Source organism: Ovis canadensis, chromosome 8 (genome assembly GCF_042477335.2).
Source record: "Ovis canadensis isolate MfBH-ARS-UI-01 breed Bighorn chromosome 8, ARS-UI_OviCan_v2, whole genome shotgun sequence".
Classification (NCBI taxonomy): Eukaryota; Metazoa; Chordata; class Mammalia; order Artiodactyla; family Bovidae; genus Ovis; species Ovis canadensis.
The window spans coordinates 41,672,993-41,692,696 of NC_091252.1; the positions used below are offsets into that span (position 1 = coordinate 41,672,993).

The 19,704-nt window shown below is 40.1% G+C and overlaps 1 protein-coding gene and 1 non-coding gene across 5 annotated transcripts in view; one reads left to right on the forward strand and one right to left on the reverse strand.

The window, feature by feature from the left end:
• Positions 1 to 557: 557 nt before the first annotated feature.
• Positions 558 to 629, reverse strand: TRNAS-GGA (transfer RNA serine (anticodon GGA)). The gene has a single exon. It is a non-coding gene; the product is annotated as a tRNA-Ser (tRNA).
• Positions 630 to 2,384: 1,755 nt separating this feature from the next.
• ATG5 (autophagy related 5) overlaps positions 2,385 to 19,704 on the forward strand; it is a 133,958-nt gene continuing 116,638 nt past the window's right edge. For 2 of the 4 annotated variants that reach the window (XM_069598250.1, XM_069598251.1), the window contains exons 1-2: positions 2,440 to 2,739; positions 9,095 to 9,258. In XM_069598250.1, coding sequence (XP_069454351.1) covers positions 9,151 to 9,258 — 108 coding nt within the window. In that variant the 5' untranslated portion in view covers positions 2,440 to 2,739; positions 9,095 to 9,150. Of the gene's footprint in view, positions 2,806 to 9,094; positions 9,259 to 19,704 lie in introns of all 4 variants that reach the window. The other 2 variants (XM_069598248.1, XM_069598249.1) reach the window with 2 other exon arrangements.

Consider the following 19,704-nt stretch of genomic DNA (forward strand, 5'->3'; position numbering starts at 1 on the left):
TTGGAGAAGGAAATGGCAACCCACTCCAGTGTTCTTGCCTGGAGAATCCTGGGGATGGGGGAGCCTGGTGGGCTTCCATCTATGGGGTTGCACAGTCGGACATGATGGAAGTAACTTAGCAGCAGCAGCAGCAGCATACCTGCATTATCAAATATTTATCCATATATCCATCCCTCTATCCATTCATTAATATTTTGGATACACTTCAGAGTAAATTCCATTTAGTTTTGGCTACCATTGGGAAGGAAGGGCAACTTTATCCCAAGAACTTTTTTATAGAGGCCAATGGTTGTCTGTTGAGGATGCATAGAGAGGATTTCCGCATTGATTATGTTGAGTGGACTGGACTGTGACTTTCAAATTTTTTTGACTGCTACCCATATCAAGAAATGTATTTCACATTCCTATCCAGTGTATGGTGTGTGACGGTGTGAAGTTTCTCAGTCGTGTCCAACTCTTTGCGACCCCATGGACTATAGCCTACCAGGCTCCTCCCTCTGTGGGATTCTCCAGGCAAGAGTACTGGGGTGGGTTGCCATTTCCTTCTCCAGGGGATCTTCCCAACCCAGGGATCGAACCTGGGTCTCCCGCATTCCAGGCAGATGCTTTAACCTCTAAGCCAGCAGGGAAGCCCTATCCAGTGTATACCACATATGTATTAAAATAAAAATTTCAGGAAACAATATGTACCTTAACATGTTGTTGTTTAGTCGATGTTCTGTCTGACTCTGTGACTCCATGAACTGCAGCACTCCAGGCTCCCCTGTCCTTTCCTATCTCCCTGAGTTTGCTCAAATTCATGAGTCTACCAAATGGACTCATCATGCCCATCGAGTTGGTGAAACTATCTAACCATCTCATCCTCTGCTGTCCCCTTCTCCTTTTGCCTTCAGTCTTTCCCAGCATCAGAGTCTTTTTCAGTGAGTTGTTTCTTCACTTCAGGTGGCCACAGCATTGGAGCTTCAGCATAAGTCCTTCCAATAAATATTCAGGATTGATTTCCTTTAGGATTGACTGGTTTGATCTCCTTGATGTCGAAGGGACTCTCAAGAGTCTTCTCCAGCACCACAATTTGAAAACATCTATTCTTGGCTGCTCAGCCTTTTTTATGGTCCAAGTCTCACATCCATACAGGACTACTGAAAAAAACCATAGCTTTGACTATGTGGACCTTTGCGATGTCTCAGCTTTTAAATATGCTCTCTAGTTTTTTTCAGTTTTCCTTCCAAGGAGCAAGCGTCTTTTAATTTCATGGTTGCAGTCACCATCTGCAGTGATTTGGGAGCCCAAGAAAACAAAATCTGTCACTGCTGCCGCTTTTCCCCCTTCTATTTGCCATAAAGTGACTGGACCAGGTGCCATGATCTTAGTTTTTCGAATGTTGAGTTTTAAGCCAGCTTTTTCACTCTCCTTTTCCACCTTCATCAAGAAGCCCTTTAGTTCCTCTTCACTTTCTGCCATTGGAGAGGCATTATCTGCATACCTGAGGTTGTTGATAGTCTCCAGGCAAACTTGATTCCAGTTAGTGATTCATCCAACCCAGCACTTCACATGATGTACTCTGCACAGAAGTTTAATAAGCTGGGTGACAGTATACAAGCTTGTCACACTCCTTTCCCAATTTTGAACCAGTCAGTTGTTCCATATCTAGTTCTAACTGTCGCTTCTTGACCTGCATCCGTGTGTGAAGCATGCTGATATTTTCTAATTTTTTTCACTTAAAAAAATGCTAGTCAGGACCCACAAAGTTGATTTGATGACCCACCAATAAGGTGTGATTCACCACTAATAAATCATTAAACTATAGACAACAGCCCCTAAGAAGATTCTTCTTTTAATTTAAAAGTATCCTGTGGCTAATACTAGGATTTTCCTAATCTTCCCAATTATCAGGAACGATAAAGTAGTATTTACTCGGTATGCATAGAATAATATTTTGATGGAATGTGTAATTAAAAGACTAACTTCAAATGTCTGGTAAGGCTTCTATATAGATCCAATGCCAACAGCTTTTAAGAGTAAGTTTACTAATTGCTTGTTATTTTAACCAACAGGAAGACAAAGGTATATACAATTGGATGGATGGAGGGCTTCAGTATTCAGGTATTTTATTGTTAAATAACTGTTAATTCATGCTGTGGCTCTGACAAAGTGAAGATGAGAAAACAGATATGAAAACACTTTGAAGACCAACGTTTTATTAATTTTACTGTGGGAAGCCAGGAGACAGAAGCCGCGATCAAGCTCCAGGGAGGCAGTGTCTCCGTATTTGTAAAAGTCTCTGCTCTCACAGAACTGTTATAACCTTCTTAAATACCAATGACTGCCAAAAGCGCAGACAAGCCAGCAGAGCATCTGTGAACTTGCCAGGGGTTTGACCGCTCGGTCTGCGCATGCTCAAGTCTGGCTCCAGCCTCGGTGCAGGGTTGGGCCGAACTCGGGGGGCGGAGTGCGGGCCACGTGGGGTCTCGTGACGTCATCTCCGGGCGCCGAGGGTGACTGGACTTGCGGTGGGCTTTCAGGGCTCCGCGGCGCTGGGGGCCGTCTTTGCTGGATACCGGAGGGCGGAAGTGTAGCTGGGCTCTACTCCGACCTCCGCGCAGGTGCCTTCTGCGGCTGCGCGGGCCATCGGGACTCCCGGCTGGTGCATCTCGGCGGGATAGTGTGTTGGGCTCTCTCCTCCGCCCAGCGTCTTCACCTGTGCAGGAAGCCGGAGGAGAAGCCGGCGCTTCTAGTAGGGTATGTGTGTGTCTGTCACCCCAGTGTGAGGAAATGCCCGCAGGAAGAGGGTTGGGGAAGTGCCAGGTAGGTGTGGTAAAAACGAGGGGCGTGTGCATTGAGAGGAGCGCTCCCCCGGGCGGTGGTGGCGGGTGAAGGTGGTTCCTCCGAGGAAGGTGGCGTTGCCCAGGCGCCGCCCCCGGAGCCCTAGCGCCAGCTGGGAGGGTGTAGCCTGTGTGATCTCTGGAGGGAATACGTCCGTTCCTTTCTAAGGTAGGAAGCCTGAGTCTCATCACAGGCTCTAGAGTTTAGTTCAGGACCTGCATTTTTCGTGGAGTAGTTATTTAGATCGTAGATATTTCATAGGCAGTTCGATTCTATCCGAAATCGGTGGAGTTTTCCCCAGTTTATCTCCTCAAAGCATTCATTAAGTCTCATTTTAATAATATTTAGTGCCCCCAAAAATCAATTTCCCGTTGGCAAAGCACTTTCATATACTTTAATTATACTTTGGATTATTTTCAAGTCACATCTGAAGTTGAGGAGCTTAGGGAAACTGGATTGGTTCTAGATTTTTCTGAAGGGTGTGGAGGCACAACATGTTTTTAGCAAGAATCAGAACCCAGAGGCTGTCAAACGGCACTGGTTCTAAAGCCTTCTAGAATTTACTTGATAAATTTCAGAGTTTTGGGGACTGTGTGTACTTGGGTCTGAACCGAATTATTTTGTGATTTCCATAAAGGGAGTTGTTGATTGAATTTTGAATTTGAAAGTAAACATGTTGGGCTAAGGGCAGCAGTTGGGGGAAAGTTTAGGATTTTATATTGGATTTGACCGTGTTCTTTGATCCACCATGGTATGCTGATTAAAATTGGGGAAAAACGAACAGAATGATACTATATGGATAAGAGATTTTAGAATAATGTACAAGCTTCAAGTGTAGACTCACTTTATTAATTTAACAGATACGAAGTGCCAGTTATGTGCCAGGCACTGAACAAAAAATAAACAAAACAATAAACAGTGAAGAAGACGATAAAAATCGCTGCCGTCATGAAGTTCACTTTGAGGTTTGGGGTGGGGAGACATTAATTTAAAAGTTAATTATATGTGAAGTGGAGTGGTGAAAAGTGCTGTGGAGAAAAAATAATGAAGGGGAATGGGACATGCTGGTGTCATGTGTAGGAAGTTACAGTGGTGGCCTAAGAGAAGATGACATTTGAGCAGAAACCTAGTAATGATAAGGAAGGGTGCTATGTAGATGTAGTGGAAAAGACCAAGAGAACAGCCAGAGTCCCTGAGGCAGGAGCATATCAGCTAGTTTGGCTCCACCGGGGGAGCAAGTTGGAGAGAGATGTAGATAAGCAGGTCAGAGTAGGTAGTTAATGTTAGTTGCTCAGTCTGGTGTCCGATTCTTTGCAACCCCATGAACTGTAGCCCACCAGGCTCCTCTGTCCATGGGATTCTCCAGGCAAGAATACTGGAGTGGGTTGCCATTCCCTTCTCCAGGGGATCTTCCTGATCCAGAAATCGAACCTAGGTCTCCTGAACTGCAGGCAGATTCTTTACCTACTGAGCTACCAGGGAAGCCCCAGGTCATATAAGGGCCTGGTAATACTTTTTTTTTTTTTAAACACTTTTACTTTTTACTTTGAATGAGATGGTCTGGTTTTGAGTGGCTTCCCAGGTGACTCAGTGGTAAAAAAAAATCCACCTGCAGTGTGGATCTCTGGTTCAGGAAGATCCCCTGGACAAGGGAATGTCTACCCACTCCAGTACTGTTGCCTGGAGAATTCCAAGGACAAAGGAGCCTGGAGGGCTACAGTCCATGGGGTTGCGAAAGAGTCAGATACGACTGAGGGACTAAACAACACAAATTTTGAATAAAGGAGTGAACTCATCTGACTTGTGTTTTAAATTTTTTTTTTTTTCTGATTATGTTATCTCTCTGCAGAAATGTTGAGACCTCTGTTGGTAGACTGTGACATTTATCTGAGTTAAAGGTTACAGTGACTTGGATCAGTGTGGTAATAGTGGAGGCGGTGAGACATAGCCAGGTTCTAGACTGGTGTCTAAGCTAGAGCTGGTCAGCTGTGAAGAGGGCTCATGGTTGACTCCCAGATTTAAGGCCTGAGCAACTAAAGAATGGAGTTACCGCTTAGTGGTTTGGGGAGGATCACAGAGTACTAGGAAGAGGAGAGAGGGAGATCTGAAATCATCTTCTGTTTGGCACTTGCTGAATTTCCAAAGGAAATGTCAGTATACAGTAGTGTATGTGGAACCAGAGTTCAGAAGAGAAGTCTAGGTTGAAGATGTGAATGTGGGAATTGCTAATGTGTAAATGATTTTTAAAACCCTAAGAGATCTCCAAAGGCAGGGTTCAAGGACTTCAGGACATTTCAACATTTGGAGGTTGGGGTGAGTTACAGACTATATCCCCCAGGATGGGGGTTGGCCTGTTCATTAAAACCCCTGTTCAAAACTAGTGATCCTTAGTAACCAGATAGAAGGAAATAGTTAAAAAGCCAAGTCTTTAGCTGAAAGAGAGTAAGGAAGGAGATGTGAAAAGTTGAGACGAGAGAGTTGATCTGGGACAGTGGAAGAATAAATGGACTAGGGAAACTTGAGAACCCTGGGCTGTACCCAGAGCCCACTTCCGATTTTAAAGGGAGACCAGCCAGCAGATTTTTAGATGTTTACAAATTTACTAGTAGTAGGTATTTGATATTTTAAGTAATTTGTGGATAGTTGGGGATTTTGTCAGCAAAAAAACAGCTTCAGGTAGTAGGTTAGCCGTTCTTGGTTTGTAAAAGGGATGGTTAATTGTGCGTTACATTCTTATACTCACTATACTGTTTGCTAAGTGTTTTTCTTTGGACACACCTACCATTTTTCCAGGCTGTGAATTAGATGCAGAAAATACAGCAGCAGTCAGGTAGTAGTCATTGCCCTAAAAAAGCTTATTTCTAGTAGACTGTATCATGGTCTGAGATTTCTGTTCTTCGAAAATGTTACCTTCAAGTTGGATGCATGGTTTGATATCATTGTGTATGTATGAGAGGGAAAAATGTTTTTCTAAAATGATAAAATTCACTGAATTTAAAGTGTGATTGTACCAATTTAGGAAAGAGTTTAGGTGGAGAAGTTTCTTCAATAGCTAGGGTAACCTTGGGGTTTATGTATTTTATTTATTTATATATTTTCCAGTGTTTAACAAAAATTCCAGAACCTACTATGTGCTAATTGTGCTACCCTCCCTGATACAAAGGTATATATGACTCAATTTCTGCTGTCCAGGAATTCACAGTTCAGTTTTGGGAGGGGCAAGAGTCAGATAAGATAAACATAACTGCAGTGTGTTGTTATACCATATAACAATAAAGATAAATAATAAGTAATTAGATTGTAGTTTGCTTAGTGGAAGGCTTCTCAAGAAACTGATGTTAGGTTCACTCTTAAAAGAGGATTAAGAATTCGCCAAGAGAAGGGGCAAAGATGCAAGCAGAGGGGCCATGGAATTAAATACATATTCCATTTTTCCAGTTGTTGGTTACTAGGTGCTAAACACAGAGCAACCTGTGACATTAGAATTATCTTCAGTTTACAGATATGAGGTTTGGAGATGTCAGGTTTGTTGTCCAAGGACTCACAGCTTATATGAGGAAGTCAGGGTTGAAACCCATGTCAGTCCAGTTTCAAAACCTCTGTAACTACCTTACTCTGTTGCCTGCTGTAAGCATTTAAATCTTTTCAGTCCTTGTCTTTATCCCTCAGCCAGTCATTTTACCAGCTTCTGTTCTTCATTGGAAAAGCCTCCTATCTGTTTTCAGTCCACTGCTACCAGTCTAGGTCAGGCAGTCATTATTTTCTGCCTTAGTTGCAGACGTTGCTTCCTGGCTATCCTTTCTCTGACTCAGATCTCCTTTTGTGCCTTCTGTGCACTGCCACCAGGTTTGTTGTTGCTGTTCATTTGCGAAGTCATGTCCAGCTCTTTGCAACCCCGTGAACTGCAGCATGCCAGGCTTCCCTGTCCTTCACTATTTCCCTGAGTTTGCTCAAACTCTCATCCATTGAGTCAGTGATGTCATCCAACCATCTCATCCTCTGTCACTTCCTTTTCCTCTCGCCCTCAATCTTTCCCAGCATCGGGGTCTTTTCTTGCCATCAGGTAGTCAAAGTACTGGAACTTCAGCATCAGTTTTTCCAATGAATAGTCAGGGTTCATTTCCTTTAGGATTGACTGGTTTGATCTCCTTGCAGTCCAAGGGACTCTCACGAGTCTTCTCTAGCACCGCAGTTCAAAAGCATCAGTTCTTCAGCTCTCAGCCTTTTTTATGTACAACTGTCACATCTGTACGTGACTACTGGAAAAGCCATAGTTCTGACTATACCAGATAACTGTTTTTATTTCACCGTTATAGAACCTCACAGCTTGTTGGATAGAATTGAAAACCTACAGTTATCTATTTGGTATACTTCATGATCTAGTTGGCTCAGATAGTAAAGTGTCTGTCTACAGTGTGGGAGACCCAGGTTCAATCCCTGGGTTGGGAAGATCCCCTGGAGAAGGAAATGACAATCCACTCCAGTACTCTTGCCTGGAAAATCCCATGGACAGGGGAGCCTGGTAGGTTACAGTCCATGGGGTTGCAAAGAGTCAGACGCGACTTCACTTTCACTTTCACTTCACTTTCATGATCCAGTTACATTATATATTTACAAATTTGACATTAAAGGAATAATAATTGCTTTTATGTCTCAGCACTTACTGTGTCCAGTACCATGTCACATACTTTATAGATTTTTTTTCTCTAGAACAACCCTGGTAACTTTTACAGTTAAGGAAATTGAGACTTAGTGAAGTAAAGTCACTTGCTTAAAATCATGTGTGGTAGTAGACCACGTCACAGTGTCAGCTCTTTCATTGTCTACTGCTGTTCCCAATATGTTTCCTAAAAAGTTGGCTCATATATTGCTCCTGCCACTTCCTGTCTTTGCTGATGCTGTATTGATTATTTGTCTTCTTTTCTTCTGTCCATATTTTACCCATTCTTCAAGTTCAGTATCTTTTAAAATTCTTCCTGAACACTGTAAGTTCTGTTAATATTTAACTTCTTCCCCTCCTCCCTATGAAAGCACTCACAAAGTAACATTTAAGTATAACCATGGACATTTTGGAGTTGAAAGGGATGTTTGGCAGTTAATATGGTATGGTGGAAAGAATACGAGATTGAAAATCCTGCTGCAGTAGAGGAAAAGTAAAGGTGCAGTGAGGTTCTGCCTGATTCATGCATAGAAGAAAGGCTGTTTTGAGCAGGATCTGGAAGGCTGTCCCAGTTGAAGACAAGGTGGGGAAGGCTACTTTAGGGTTAGGAACCACCAGCATGAGCACAGCTATGGAAAGGACATGAAAGTGCATGGTATATTTAGCAGATCTGTAAATAGTACCTTCTGGGCAATGCCTGTAGGGGCTTCCCTGGTGGTTCAGACAGTAAAGAATCTGCCTGCAGTGCAGGAGACTCAGGTCCTATCCCTGGGTCTGGAAGATCCTTTGGAGAAGGGAATAGCTCCGCAGTCCAGTATTCTTGCCTGGAGAATCCCCATGGACAGAGGAGCCTGGTGGGCTACAATCCATTGGGTTGCGGAGTCAGATATGCCTGAGGTTTTTAAAAAATGATCACCCTCATCGTCATTGTCATCATCATCGTGAAGCCCTCAGCATCTGCCACAGATCAAACTGTGACTCTATCGAGAGTGTTGCTAGCAATGCTCACTGCATAATTTTTGGCTGTATTTTCCTTTACTAATTCCAGTTTACACTAGATAATGCTTTTGATTATTCTAAGTTCTTGAAGTTTGCGACTTTTAAACCTTTTTTGAGACATGCTCTTGTTGGTTCTATAAATTATGATGACAGATACATCTTATACTACTAGTACTGTGTTATAGGCATTATTGTAAGTATTCTACATGTATGAATTTAATTTTCATATCTCTTACATGGTCAGTGCTGTTATTCCCATTTTATAGATGAGAAAACTGAGACAAAAGTTACAGTGAAGAGTTCACTTTAGATAAGCAGTGTACTTTCTTGGGGCTTGAGAGAATGTTGCAAGTATAGTTTCACTTTGGCTGTGGTTTGTTAGTTGTATATGTAATTCTGAAATGGTTACTTCCCTGATCTCTTTAAATAAATAATAGCTTCACATTTGGAATTTGTTGTACTGATTTTTGCATTCATTCTAAAGAATGCCATCATCTAGTTTTTTGAAGGGAATAATCTTTACGGCATTCTTGATTTCCTATAATCTTTGTTTTGGAGCACGTTTGTTTATTCTTACAAGGATCAGACCAGTACTCTTCATTTTATTTTCAGTTTGGCTTTGGCTGAAAATAATTTAGCCTATATGTACTGCTTTCATCACTGGAAGAATGACAGATGACAAAGATGTGCTTCGAGATGTGTGGTTTGGACGAATTCCAACTTGCTTCACCCTGTATCAGGATGAGATAACTGAACGTGAGGCAGAACCATATTATGTAAGTATGCTGATGATGGCAAGTGGGATGTCGGAACTTTGTCCATGTCTGTAAAGAAAGCTCTTAAAAACCAGGAGGCTGGTTTTCAACTCTTGTTACACAATTAATATGTGCTCATCATGGAAAAAAAATTAGGAGACCCAGATCTGTGAAAAGAAGTAAGAATCACCTCTAATCCTACTGCTCAGAGGATAAAAGCACTGCTGACATGTTGATACGGGACCGTCTTGACTTTCTTTTTCTTACACATCTATAGTATATGATAATGAATCATAAGTTATGTGTGGTTTTTTAACAGGAAGATGTTTTGAAAATGATAGGTTCAGATTTGGTTCTTTTGTATTCAAAGCAACTATTAAAATTTTTTTTGATAGCTGAATGAACATGTGGATGTGGGTGTGTCTTCATATGTTCATGAGTTAATATAGATAATACGAAATATATTGTTTAATAACACAAATTGTCGCATGTAGGCTTGTGGATTTGAGTTAGTGTATTATCTGTTCTAAAATGAGAGTAGCAGTTATCTTTTGATTTTAGTCTGCTTTTCTTTTTCCTTTTCCAATTGGTGATATGATCCAGACTTAAGCATCTGTCAGTCAGCGATAATAGTATCTTGCCTTTTCACTAGATAGTCCCCAGTAGGCAAAGACATTCTCAGTTACTGTCAGTTCAGCTTTTCCTTTGTGTCTCAGGTACACAGTCTTCTCAGGGGCGCTAGTGGTAGAGAACCCGCCTGCCAATGCAGGAGACATGAGACACGGGTTTGATTCCCAGGTTGGGAAGATCCCTTGGAGAAGTACATAGCAACCCACTCCAGTGTTCTTGCCTGGAGAACCCCATGGACAGAGAAGCCTGGTGGGCTGCAGTCCATGGAGTTGTGAAGAGTCAGACACAGCTGAAACGACTTAGTATGCATGCACACATAATATTATTTACTCAGGAAGATCTGGAGAAGTGGAAATACATCTGTGGTGCTGGACCGCCTCTTGTTTCACTTTAGTAGAGCTTGCCCTTGGCTTTCTCTCCTATGTGCTGGTGAGGCAGCGCTCGTCCCCTGCCTGCCCTAGCTGGGGATAGTCAGATGGCTGGAGGAAGCTCCTTTAGGGGCCCGTCCTCTGACTTGTTGGGTACAGGAACTGTTTCGTCTTTCTCTGTGCATCCTTGAATCTGGAATATGTCACGCAAATGCTAGATACTCAGTGCATGAAAGTCTGTCCACCCCCATGTTGGGGGTTTGTTTAAATTCTCTGGGTTTTCTTACTGAATGATACTTTCAGAGAAATTGGGTAGTCTTTTGTACTTTTTCAGATAATCATAACTGATTATATAAATTTGAATCATTTTTACTTTGGAAACTCAGCAGTTTTCCACCTTTAGAAAAACTTCCATGGTTAAAAATGAAAAGTGATCATAGTTTATTTTTAGAGACATTTCATTTATTAGATGTATTTTTACTCTTTTCCCTCAGTAACTTGGGTTAGGATATCATTTAAGTTTGTTTCCAAACTAGCTTTTGCTATTTTAATGAAAACTTTTAACCTTGGGCAGCTTTCTAATAGTACTTACATGAAGGAGTGTATGTGTGTCCAGTTGGTCAAACTAGTGAAAGCTAAGAGATATATGATTTAAGACTGTTTACTTTTAAATCAGAATATGATGTTTGACACATTTTCTGCACTTAAAAAAAGCGAGTAAAGAATATAATATTTTTCCTTCCTTATTTATAAATCTGTTTTAAGTATGAAAAGACCATTGTGAGAACTAGAGGGTAAGTTTTCTAATAGAATTAAAAATGGTAGAATAATAAGATTAACTGTTAGAGGAAGATTGTTTTTAGTAATAATTGATTTTTTTTCCCTTGAATTCTTCCTAATTCTTCACCCAAAAGTAACTTCATTGTGGTCATATTTTTGCAGATTATTGGGTGATAGGCATATAATAAATATTAACCAAAGAACTGAACTTTAAAACCATGCAGCATAATTCAGATTTTGCTCTTTAAACGTATGCATACTTAAGTGTGGAGAAGGAAATGGCAACTCACTCCAGTGTTCTTGCCTGGGAAATCCCATGGGCGGAGGAGCCTGGCAGGCTACAGTTCATGGGGTCACAAAGAGTCAGATAAATACTGAAGTGTAAGAAAGAAAAAATGATGGTGTGAACACTCACCTAGAGCCAGACATCCTGGAATGTGAAGTGAAGTGGACCTTAGGAAGCATCACTACGAACAAAGCTAGTAGAGGTGATGGAATTCCAGTTGAGCTGTTTCAAATCCTAAAAGATGATGCTCTGAAAGTGCTGCACTCAGTATGCCAGCAAATTTGGAAAACTCAGCAGTGGCTACGGGACTGGAAAAGGTCAGTTTTCATTCTAATCCCTAAGAAAGGCAATGCCAAAGAATGTTCAAACTACTACACAATTGCACTCATTCACACACTAGTAAAGTAATGCTCAAAATTCTCCAAGTCAGGCTTCAATAGTACGTGAACCATGAACTTCCAGTTGTTCAAGCTGGTTTTAGAAAAGGCAGAGGAAGCAGAGATCAAATTGCCAACATCCACTGGATCATCAAAAAAGCAAGAGAGTTCCAGAAAAACATCTATTTCTGCTTTATTGACTATGCCAAAGCCTTTGACTGCATGGATCACAATAAAATGTGGAAAATTCTAAAAGAGATGGGAATACCAGAGCACCTGACCTGCCTCTTGAGAAATCTGTATGCAGGTTAGGAAGCAACAATTAGAACTGAACATGGAACAACAGATTGGTTCCAAATATGAAAAGGAGTGCGTCTAAGGTGTATATTGTCATCCTGCTTATTTAACTTCTATGCAGAGTACATCATGAGAAACGTTGGGCTGTATGAAGCATGAGCTAGAATCAAGATTGCTGGGAGAAATATCAATAACCTCAGATATGCAGATGACACCACCCTTATGGCAGAAAGTGAAGAGGAACTAAAAAGGCTGTTGATGAAAGTGAAAGAGGAGAGTGAAAAAGTTGGCTTAAAGCTCAACATTCAGAAAACAAAGATCATGGCATCCAGTCCCATGACTTTATGGCAGATGGATGGAGAAGCAGTGGAAACAGTGCTAGACTATTTTTTTGGGCTCCCAAACCACTGCAGATGGTGACTGCAGCCATGAAATTAAAAGACACTTAACGCCTTGGAAGAAAAATTATGACCAACCTAGACTGCATATTAAAAAGCAGAGACATTACTTTGCCAACAAAGGTCCATCTAGTCAAGGCTATGGTTTTTCCAGTAGTCGTGTATGGATGTGAGAGTTGGACTGTAAAGAAAGCTGAGTGCTGAAGAATTGATGCTTTTGAACTGTGGTGTTGGAGAAGACTCTTGAGAGTCCCTTGGACTGCAAGGAGATCCAACCAGTCCATCCTAAAGGAAATAAGTCCTAAGTGTTCATTGGAAGAACTGATGTTGAAGTTGAAACTCCAATACTTTGGCCACCTGATGCGAAGAGCTGACTCATTTGAAAAGACCCCAATGCTGGGAAAGATTGAAGGCGGGAAGAGAAGGGGATGACAAAGGATGAGATGTTTGGATGGCATCACCAACTCAATGGACATGAGTTTGAGTGAACTCCAGGAGTTGGTGATGGACAGGGAGGCCTGGCATGCTGCAGTCCATGGGCTCGCAGAGTCAGACACAACTGAGCTACTGAATGGAACTGAAGAAAGAAAATGCTGTATACAAAACCACTAGCAGTGGTTTTAGTATTAGAATTATTATCGGTAAACATTTTAGTGCCAATATGATTTTAGTTCACATATCTCTTTGTTGTAAATTAAGCTTGAATGTATTTTTAATTGCTTTGAGTTATAATGATACTGTTTTATAGAGGAAGATGAAATGGGATGAAAATTTGGCCTGAGAGCTAGTAGACCTCTTTCCCAAACATTCTTAGAGTTCAGGTGAGGTGATATAACAGGGTTGTCATTGTGACATGAAGCATCCATTTGTGTTCAGGTAGAGGTGCAAGAAGGATGGGTGAATGGGACTGTAGCTTCCTTTTATTAATGTTTATAGCTTCTTTCTTAGAAACTGAATTTTAAAATATCCACTCTGTACCAAATTTGTAAATTAAGTCATTTTTATTCAAAGAGTCTTCTGGGATTTTCTGTTTTAATTGGAAAAGCTTATTAATGTTAGATATATTTCTGTTTATTTCTGCATTTTGATTTGTTGGCTCTGTATAAATCTTTCAGCCAGTTCTGTGTGTCATAATCATTGAGAATTGTATCTTATATTACAGAGAGTATTAGCAAGGAACTTTCCTAGAAACAAAGCAACTTTTCAGTTTTTGTTGTTTCTGTTATATTCATTTGAACTGTTACTTTTCCTTTAGATTATCCAATATAAAACATACACACTAAATTGCATTCATATTTTGTGACTTTTTACCAGAGGTAATCACGCAGATATGTGGTGATTGATCTGAGTAGACCCTAAACTTTTCCCAGCAGTCCATAATCAACTGTGTCTGTCCTCTGCTAGGACTCCTTCTCTGAGCCTTCACCTCACTTCCTACTTCATAAAGAAAACAGAAACCACGTGGCAGGACCTTCCTTAACTTTCTGCCAGCAACTCTGTAAAGCGTATCTGCATAGAGAGGTGAAAGCATATCTGCACAGATTCACTTTTTCTCACTCTTCTCGGGCAAGGCCCTACCTTCCATCTGGATCCCATCTTCTGCCTTCTCTATTTATTTTACTTATTAATTAATTACTCTTATAGCAGTTAACATGGAACTCATCCTTTGATAGTGCCTTATCCTATATCCCTGACATTCAGCCATAATTGGGTCTGTCTGATTCTACATCTCAGATATTTCACACTTTTCTTATACCTTTCATATGCCATGATTTCAGACCATTTGAAAACTGAGGGGTTTTATAATATTAGCTGATTTCCCTGGTTTCAGTCCTGCCCTCTTTGCGTTTTCCAGTCTGCACAGTTAGAGTAATCTTTAAAAACACGTATCTAATCTTTTCACCTGCCAGCTGGAAACCTTCAGTGGCTTTTCATTGCCTTTAGGATCCTTAATGTAGTTTACAAGGTTCTTCATGGTCTGGTCCCTTACTCCTTCAGTACTATTCTGTCCTAAACCTCTACAGTCCTGTCATACTCAAATTGTCATAGTTCCTCATATGCCATTCTTTGTCCTTCTGTATTCACGGCATACCTTCCTTGCAGTTCCCTCTGCTAGAATGAACAGAAGTATCTCCCACCCTACTCACACCCAGACATCCAAATCCACCCATGTTTGATTCATTCCTGTTTCCCTTTCGACTCTTGCCTTAAAATTTACTTCCTGTAAAGGCCTTCCTTGAGCTTTCCTGCAAATTTCTTTGCTGTTTGTGCCTGTGACACCCTTTACTTCACACTCATCGCATCTGTAGTTTTGTCTTTACTGTCTTCCTCTTAAGCCTGTAGCTTCATGAGAGGAAGAGCTCTTTCTGTCTCATTCACTGCTCTGTCCTCATCACCTAGTGTGATGCCTCACACATTGAAATGGAGCAGAATTCTAGTGTGTTTTTTAACTTATTTATTTTAATCGGAGGCTGATTACTTTATTGTAGTGGTTTTCACCATACATTGACATAAATCAGCCATGGGTGTACGTGTGTCCCCCATCCTGAACCCTCCTCCCGCCTCCCTCCCCATCCCATCCCTCAGGGTTGTCCCAGTGCACCAGCTTTGAGTGCCCTATTTCATGCATCGAGCTTAGACTGGTTCTCTGTTTCACATATGGTAATATACATGTTTTAATGCTATTCTCTTAAATCATGCCACCCTTGCCTTCTCCTACAGAGTCCAAAGTCTGTTCTTTATATCTATGTCTCTTTGGCTGTCTTGCATATAGGGTCATCGTTACCATCTTTCTAAATTCCATGTATATGTGTCAATATACTGTATTGGTGTTTTTCTTTCTGAGTTAGTTCACGCTGTATAATAGGCTCCAGTTTCATCCACCTCATTAGAACTGATTCAAATGCATTCTTTTTAATAGCTGAGTACTATTCCATTGTGTATATGTACGACTGCTTTCTTATCCATTCGTCTGCCGATGGACAGCTAGGTTGCTTCCATGTCCTAGCTGTTGTAAACAGTGCTACAATGAACACTGGGGTACCTGTGTCTCTTTCAGTTCTGGTTGCCTCAGTGTGTATGCCCCACAGTGGGATTGCTGGGTCGTATGACAGTTCTATTTCTAGTTTTTTAAGGAGTCTCCACACTGTTCTCCATAGTGGCTGTATTAGTTTGCATTCCCACCAACAGTGGGATTTATTCCTAAAGAAAGAGGGTTCCCTTTTCTCCACACCCTCTTCAGCACTTATTATTTGTAGGCTTTTTGATAGCAACCATTCTCACCAGCATGAGATGGTACGTCTTTGTGGTTTTGATTTGCATTTCTCTGTTAATGAGTGATGTTGAGCATCTTTTCATGTGTTTGTTAGCCATCTGTATGTCTTCTTTGGAGAAATGTCTGTTTAGTTCTTTGGCCCATTTTTTGATTGGGTTGTTTATTTTTCTGATATTGAGCTGCATGAGCTGCTTGTATATTTTTGTGATTAATTCTTTGTCAGTTGCTTTATTTGCTATTATTTTCTCTCATTCTGAAGGCTGTCTTTTCACCTTGCTTACAGTTGCCTTCGTTGTGCAAAAGCTTTTACGTTTAATTAGGTCCCATTTGCTTATTTTTGCTTTTATTTCCATTACTCTGGGAGGTGGGTCATAGAGGATACTGCTGTGATTTATATCAGAGAGTGTTTTACCTATGTTTTCCTCTAGGAGTTTTATAGTTTCTATCTTACATTTAGATCTTTAATCCATTTTGAATTTAGTTTTTTGTGTATTGTTAGAAAATGTTCTAGTTTCTTTCTTTTACAGGTGGTTGACCAGTTTTCCCAGCACCACTTGTTAAGGCAATTGTCTTTTCTCCATTGTATATTTTTGCCTCTTTTGTCAAAGATAAGGTATCCATAGGTGTGTGAATTTATCTCTGGGCTTTCTATTTTGTTCTATTGATCTATATTTCTGTTTTTGTGCTGGTACCATGCTGTCTTGATGACTGTAGCTTTGTAGTATAGTCTGAAGTCAGGCAGGTGGATTCCTCAAGTTCCGTTCTTCTTCTTTCTGAAGATTGCTTTGGCTATTTGAGTTTTTTTTGTATTTCCATACAAATTTTGAAATTATTTATTCTAGTTCTGTGGAAAATACCATTGGTAGCTTGATAGGGATTGCATTGAATTTATAGATTTCTTTGGGTAGTATACTCATTTTCACTATATTGGTTCTTGCCATTTGTGTCATCTTTGATTTCTTTCAAGAGTGTTCTATAGTTTTCTATATATAGGCCTTTTGTTTCTTTAGGTGGATTTATTCCTAAGTATTTTATTCTTTTCATCACAGTGGTAAATGAAATTGTTTTGTTAATTTCTTTCTCTGTTTTCTCATTGTTAGTATATAGGAAAGCAAGGGATTTCTGTGTATTATTTTATATCCTGCAACTTTACTATATTCATTGATTAGCTCTAGTAATTCTGTGGAGGTGTCTTTAGGGGTTTCTATGCAGAGGATCATGTCATCTGCAAACAGTGAGAGTTTTACATCTTCTTTTCCAGTCTGGATTCCTTTTATTTCTTTTTCATCTCTAATTGCTGTGGCTAAAACTTCCAAAACTATGTTGAACAGTAGTGGTGAGAGTGGGCACCCTTGTCTTGTGCCTGACTTTAGGGGAAATGCTTTCAGTTTTTCACCATTGAGGATAATTTGTTTGTTGTGGGTTTATCATATATGGGTTTTATTATGCTGAGGTATCCTTCTAAGCCTACTTTCTGGAGGGTTGTTATCATAAATGGATGTTGAGTTTTGTCAAAGGCTTTCTCTGCATCTATTGAGATAAACATGGTTTTTATCTTTCAATTTGTTAATGTGGTATATCACATTGATTGATTTGCGAATATTGAAGAATCCTTGCATCCCTGGGATAAAGCCCACTTGGTCATGATGTGTGATCTTTTCAATATGTTGTTGGATTCTGTTTGCTAGAGGATTCTAGTGTATTTTAATTCTATGTTTGTTTGTTAAGTGAATCTCTAATTTTATAACAGAAAATTCTTGGACAAAATAGGATTTAGTGTAAACAAATAATATTACAGGCAGTTTTCCCCTGAAACAAAAGTAATCTGTTGTTTTTTTTAGTTGCTAAGTTATGTCCAACTCTTGTGACCCTGTGGCCTGTAGCCCACTGGGCTCCTCTGTCCATGGGATTTCCCAGGCAAGAATACTGGGGTAGATTGCCATTCCCTTCTCCAGGGAATCTTCCCGATGCAGGGATCAAGCTGGCATCTCCTGTGTTGCAGGTGGATTCTTTATTGCTGAGCCACCATGGAAGTCAAGTAATCTATACAATTATATAAAACATGTATTCCTTATTGGCTATACAGAGGGAAAAAAAATGTATCACGTGTATCATACTGAGTGGTGAATGAGGAATAAAAGAATAAGAGTCCATATAGTGGAGAGTATCCCTGGAGGGGTTAATCCTTTTTGTATTAAAAGAACTTGAACCTTAAAAACATTAATGAAAGTGAAATAAGCCAGACAGAAAAGGACAAATATTTTATGATTCCATTTAGATGTAACTGCTGCTGCTGCTAAGTCGCTTCAGTCGTGTCCGACTCTGTGCAACCCCATAGATGGCAGTCCACCAGGCTCCCCTGTCCTTGGGATTCTCCAGGCAAGAACACTGGAGTGGGTTGCCATTTCCTTCTCCAATGCATGAAAGTGAAAAGTGAAAGTGAAGTCGCTCAGTCATGTCCAACTCCTAGTGACCCCATGGACTACAGCCTACCAGGCTCCTCTGTCCATGGGATTTTGCAGGCAAGAGTACCAGAGTGGGGTGCCGTTGCCTTCTAGAAGGGTCTAATTCAGAGCCATAAAGTTAAAAAGTGATTATGGAAGGCTGGGAGGAAGAAGGGAAAGTGATGGTTGCTCAGAAGTGTCTCATGGACTGTACCCCACTAGTCCTCTGTCCATGAAGTTCTCCAGGCAAAAATACTGGAGTGGGTTGCTATGCCCTTCTCCAGGGATCTTCCCAACCCAGAGATCGAAGCTGGGTCTCCTGCACTGCAGGCAGATTCTTTACTGTTTGAGCCACTAGGGAGGAAGAAGAGAATGAGGTAATTATTGTTTAATAGGTACAGAATTTGACGGAAAGTTCTGGAGATGGATAGTCATGGGTGTCACATGGATGGCACAGCAGTGTCAGTGTATTTGGGATAGTCACAGCAGTGTCAATGTGTTTAATGTCACTGAACTGTTTGCTTAAAATGGTTAACATGGTAAATTTTATGCTAGGTATATTTTAACACAGTTTAAAAAAATGAGCTTGAAGTAAACCAATGAAATATACCAAAGAAAATTCTTGTGTGTTCAGTCCTAATGTAGAAGGCAGGGTGATGCTTTTGTTGTTATTTTCTTTCCATTTTACCTATTTAAATACTTACTGGATAAACTGTATCTGTACCTATTCTAGTTTTTTCTTAGTGCTACTATATTTATATTAGTTACAGATTACTCCCACAGGCAATGTAGAACAGAAGATTCCAGCTACATTTTAGTGTGAGTGTAGATTCTGTCTTAAGAATGAGCATTCTTTTAAAATTTATCACTTTTGACCTTTTGTTATACTTTTAACCTTTGGCATCTCTGATTCTTTATCAAATATTTGTTATACGCCTCTTATAAAGCAGGCACTATTTTGGCCATTTGGAATGTTAGCTGTGAACAAAACAGATGAAAACCCTTGTCTTAATGGAGCTTACATTCTAATGTTACTCATTCCTTATTGGAAAGAAATGTTTGTATCATGAAAATCTTCTGTGAATTTTTCAGCAACTCTAGCTGAACCTTTTACATGTAGTATAGGTCTTTCCAAAATCAAGAGCTGATACCCACACTCATTTGTTCCTGATTTATCTTCCTCCGTAGGTGAATATCTTCCTCCGTAGGTGAATATCATTCTCTACAGAGTAGATAACTATGTAATGCCCAACAGACTGGTTAAAGTCCTGGATTTAATAATACAGAACTGTTGGACAAATAGATTATATTTATTTATTTTTAAAAAATGGCTCATTTACCATGATATTTTAATTTCTTAGAGACTGTCCATGTTACATCTGTTCTTGATTCTGTCATTTGTGATGCTAATGAATTTTTCTTTGTGATTTCTTTAATAGAATATAGTTTTGACAAGTTACTAATATTTAAGCTGTATGTAAAATAGAAGTGATAATAATACTTCCTGTAAAACAACTAGTGCTTTTCCTTATACTTAGTAACTTTTAGTTTCCTTTTTCTTTTCTTCTCTAATCACATTTTAGTTGTTTCATTATATAATAAAAGAAGAGCTT